The sequence below is a fragment of the Octopus sinensis genome, linkage group LG15 (genome assembly GCF_006345805.1).
Source record: "Octopus sinensis linkage group LG15, ASM634580v1, whole genome shotgun sequence".
Lineage (NCBI taxonomy): Eukaryota > Metazoa > Mollusca > Cephalopoda > Octopoda > Octopodidae > Octopus > Octopus sinensis.
The window spans coordinates 26,310,539-26,315,538 of record NC_043011.1 but is presented as its reverse complement, the minus strand read 5'-3'; the positions used below and the strand labels follow the sequence as shown (position 1 = coordinate 26,315,538).

Below are 5,000 nucleotides of genomic sequence, written 5' to 3'. Positions count from 1 at the left end.
AGCCCGCCGTATGTAAGAATATATATATACATGTATGCGTGTGTATATGTTTGCGTGTCTATGTTTGTCCCCCCCCACCATCGCTTGACAACCGATGCTGGTGTGTTTACGTCCCCGTAACTTAGCGGTTTGGCAAAAGTGACCGTTAGAATAAGTACTAGGCTTCCAAAAAATAGGTCCTTTGGTCGATTTGCTCGACTAAAGACGGTGCTCCAGCATGGCCACAGTCAAATGACTGAAACAAGCAAAAGAGTAAAAAAGTATCTAAATTTATATGTGTAACAAAAACTTAGAAGTTGTAATACAGGCATTTCTTGCCACCCACCTACCCACCTCAGTACCCCTATAAACTCTTCCACCACTCAGAGGGCGGTAACGTCAACTTTGAGAAACACTTATATATCTACTGAACTAGATCAATAGTTCTTAACCAAGATCCATATGACCCCTGGGGGGTCCATATAAGACTTTTGTGGGTGCATGCAAACACAATAGTAAATTGGGGATCTGCCGTAAAATATTATGGATCCATGAAAAAGAAAATCTTGCCTCAGATATATTTATTGCAAGAAGCACCTAGGTCTCTCTTTCTCTCTCTCTCTCTCTCTCTCACATAGTTCAACTTGCGCAAGTTAATGTGTGAAAAGTAAAATAGGGATTTTGAAAGAAGTATCTATAAAACTAGTTTTTAAATATCGAATGGCTATGGGGTCCACCTGAATAAAATAGTAATTAAAGAATCCATAAATAAAAAATGGTTGAGATCCACTAATCCAGATAGTAGTTATGTTGGTTGGGGAGTAGGCTTACTCTCTCTCTCTTTTACTCTTTTACTTGTTTCAGTCATTTGACTGCGGCCATGCTGGAGCACCGCCTTTAGTCAAGTAAATCGACCCCAGGACTTATTCTTTGTAAGCCCAGTACTTATTCTATCGGTCTCTTTTGCCGAACCGCTAAGTGACGGGGACGTAAACACACCAGCATCGGTTGTCAAGCAATACTGGGGGGACAAACACAGACACACAAACATATACACACACACTTATATATATATACATATATACGACAGGCTTCTTTCAGTTTCCGTCTACCAAATTCACTCACAAGGCATTGGTCGGCCCGAGGCTATAGCAGAAGACACTTGCCCAAGATGCCACGCAGTGGGACTGAACCCGGAATCATGTGGTTGGTTAGCAAGCTACTTACCACACAGCCACTCCTGCGCCTAAGGGTTACGTAGCTTATTAAATAAGTTTCTATCTATCTATCTATAAAATATCTGGCTAGCTACCATTCTGTTCATCTATCTTCTATCTATCTAATAATCCTCATCTGTTACTCTGTGATTCTCGATCATTTTGCTTCGAGGTCAAATACAACAAAAAAAAAAGAAAAAAGAGAAAGAAGAAAATACTGGTGTACTTCGCAGGGAAAATTTAAGGAATAGAGTTATATTTTAAAGTTAAAAATTTGGAGAAAATATGTAACCTTTTTCACAAACATCGGAGCGCGAAGCGTTCCTTGCGAATGCACTTTTGTGAGATGGTTGTGATATATATAAATAGTTTTGAATAGGAACCTGAAAGCGAAGTATGAACAAGCAATACGCATGTGCACACTGAATTCATAAAACGGAAGAGAAGAATAAAAACGTAATGCGCATGTCAAAGTAAGACGGAAGAGGCGAATAAAACAAGTTATATGATGGTCTGCATGCTACGTCTAACACCGCTATCACGCCGCTTTGCTGCAATTATCTTGTGTTCGTAATCACACTGTGTATAACAAAATTATGAATACGAAGCAGCGCAAATATTGATTTCAAATTTCAGCACAAGGTCAGCAGTTATGGGGGAGGGGGTAAGTCGATTGCATCAACCCCAGTACTCGACTGGTACTTACTCTATCGACTTCGAAAAGATGAAAGGCAAAGTCGACCTGGGTTGAATTTGAACTCAAGACGTGAAGACGGATGAAATGTCGCTAATCATTTCGCCCGGCATGCTAGCAGTTCTACCAGCTGGTTACCTTAAGCAGCTCAAATACTAATATGGAATTTTAAAAACCGTAATAATTGTTTTTAAAAAATCTGTGGCGCACCTACTAAACACCAGATGTGACGCACCGTGTCCCGCTGCGCTCCACTTGAGAACCACTGAACTAGACTATAGCTGTTTAGGTAGGTAGTAGGTAGGTGAATTGGCTTTCCTATCTTACTACATAACTATTTCGCAACCTAAATCCATCTAACTCTCTAAATCCATATAATTCTCTAAATATACTGTATTCTATGCACCCAAGATATTCTAATAACCGTCCATTTCAATATTTATCTACCAATGTGTGAATCTTTTCTCCAGGAGTACATTCCAGCTGCCAGACCAAAGGCCGGTCTCTCGTCCCTGAAAGACGGTATTAAATATTACGAGGCGTGCCTCAAATGGTATTTTGGCTACAATATAACTGCTGCTGAAGTATATAAGCTTGGTGTAAGTGAAACGAAACGTATAGCAAAGAAAATGAAGGAGGTAAGTGATTGTTCTATTCTCTCAGCAGCGAACGGTTTTCAAAAGACAAGTTTTAATTCAAAACTTCGATGTAATGCCGTCTTTTAATATAATTCTTATAAATGGATGCTTGATGCACATTATATTAAATAAGTTAAATAGTCGTCAAGAACAACGTAAGGGCTGCTGTGAAATAGGTAATTAGAAAGTTGTGAACCATCTGAAACTCAATTGATTACTGTATTCTTCACATTTCTTTTAGGTTATGTCACAGCTGAATTTCCACGGAGATTTAAAAGAGTTTTTCAACCACCTTAAAGATATTCCAGAATTTTACAACATTTCCGAAGTAAGTTGCTATGAATTTCGTCAGTCTATCTGTCTATCTATCTATCTATCTATCTATCTATCTATCTATCTATCTATCTATCTAAATAACTATCTATCTATCTGTCTATCTATCTATGTCTATCTATCTGTCTGTCTGTCTGTCTGTCTGTATGTATGTATGTATGTATGTATGTATGTCTATGTATCTGCCTGTCTGTCTATCTATATATCTGTCTTTGTATGTATGTATGTATGTATGTATGTATGTATGTATGTATGTATGTATGTATGTACGTACGTACGTATGTATATCTGCCTGTCAGTCTATCTATCATATAGGGGTAAAACGAAAGAAAACGACATTCGTTGATCGACATCGTAGAGTTTCCTAGAGTTTTAATATATTTCTATCAACAATTTGTTTTAAGAATCTCGACGCTTAATGTTTCACGCGAGTGAAAATGTCACTCCTGATCGTTCGAATGGTCGGAAGTGTTCATTATTCGTCCCTGGAAAAACTCATTCGCTTAACTTGTTAATGATCTTAGAGAGTAGCTGAGCACAGAAACGCGATTCCGTGTTTCATATATATATATATATAATATATATATATATATATATATATATATATTATATATATATATATATATATATATATATATATATACTAGCAGAGATACCGGCGTTGCCCGGTTACATTCAATTGAAGAATTAGACTTTTCTGTTATATATATATATGGATACACACACACGCATTCATGTTTGCTTTCTGACCGAGATGCGATGAAGCTTTCATATTTGAAGGAGGCAATTTCAAACTCATTAACTTCATTTGCTAATGACCACAGAGTTTGGATGAAAGTTTAATAGTTCCACAATTTTCAGGATTTCCTCTTCCAAATTCAGTTTATACTTTCCTCTCCTACACTCGATCAGTAGACCCTATGTAACAGTGTTTTCCAACCATATTTTACTGATGGACCCCTGAGTGGAGGCGCGTGGCTCAGTGGTTAGGGAGTTGGACTTAGGGTTCTAAGATTGTGGTTTCTATTCCTGGACCGGGCGATGCGTTGCAGAACACTTCATTTCACGTTGCTCCAGTCCACCTAGCTTTCAAAAATTAGTAATCCTGCGACGGACCGGCGTCCCGTCCAGGCGGGGAATATACATACACCATGAAATCAGGAAATCGGCCCTTATGAGTCAGTATGACTCGAGAAGGTAACTTTACCTTTACGGACCCCTTTGATTCCTATTTTATTTTTCTGGACCCCCATAGTCATTTGATGTTTTAAAAAATCCTATTATATTTTTATAATCAAATATTATGCGGAATTGTATTAAAAATTGTTTTAAAAAATTTGTGTATTGGAGAAGTATGACCAGTTCCTTGCGCGTAAATTTTAACAGTAAAATCTTATGTGGACCCCCATGGGACATGTAAACCCCGGTTAAACCATTGCTCTATAACGTTCCTTCCCGCTATAGTTAAATCAATACCTTCCTCTCCACTTTACTCTGTCACTTAACTCCTCAGTACTGTTCTCTCCTCTACACTCAGTCAATAAAGTCTGCAATATCTTCGTCTCATCTAAGGCGGCGAGCGGTCAAAATAGTTAGCATGTCGGGGGGTGGGGTGGAATGTTTAGTGGTATTACGTCCGTTTTTACGTTCTGAGTTCAAATTCCGCCGGGTGCGACTTTGCTTTTCAACTTTTCTGGGCCAATAAAATAAGTACAAGTTGATTACCGGAGTCACAGCAATCGCCTTACCCCTCCCCCGAAATTGCCAGTCTTTTGTCCAAATTTGAAATCAATATCTTTGCCTCTTCTATAAACAGCCAATACTCTCCAATAGGCGAAATGCTTATTGGTATTTTGTCTGCTGCTACGTTCTGAGTTCAAATTCTGCCGAGGTTGACTTTGCCTTTCATCCTTTCGGGGTCAATTAAATAAGTACCAGTTACGCACTGGAGTCGATGTAATCGACTTAGCCCCTTTGTCTGTCCCCTCTATGTTTAGACCCTTGTGGGCAATAAAGAATTAAATATTTTCCCCTTCTCTACATTTACGCTACAAATATGGCTCCGGGTTCAGTCCCAATGCGTGGCACCTTCGGCTAGTATCTTCTACTATAGTCTCGGGCCGATCAGAGCGTTGTGAG

At 38.7% G+C, this 5,000-nt stretch overlaps 1 protein-coding gene across 1 annotated transcript in view; it reads left to right on the top strand.

Annotated features, from left to right (window-relative positions):
• Positions 1-5,000, top strand: part of LOC115219656 — a 58,679-nt gene that overhangs the window by 38,481 nt on the left and 15,198 nt on the right. Inside the window, exons 7-8 of the mRNA XM_029789830.2 lie at positions 2,361-2,528; positions 2,770-2,856. Coding sequence (XP_029645690.2) covers positions 2,361-2,528; positions 2,770-2,856 — 255 coding nt within the window. The remainder of the gene's footprint in view (positions 1-2,360; positions 2,529-2,769; positions 2,857-5,000) is intronic.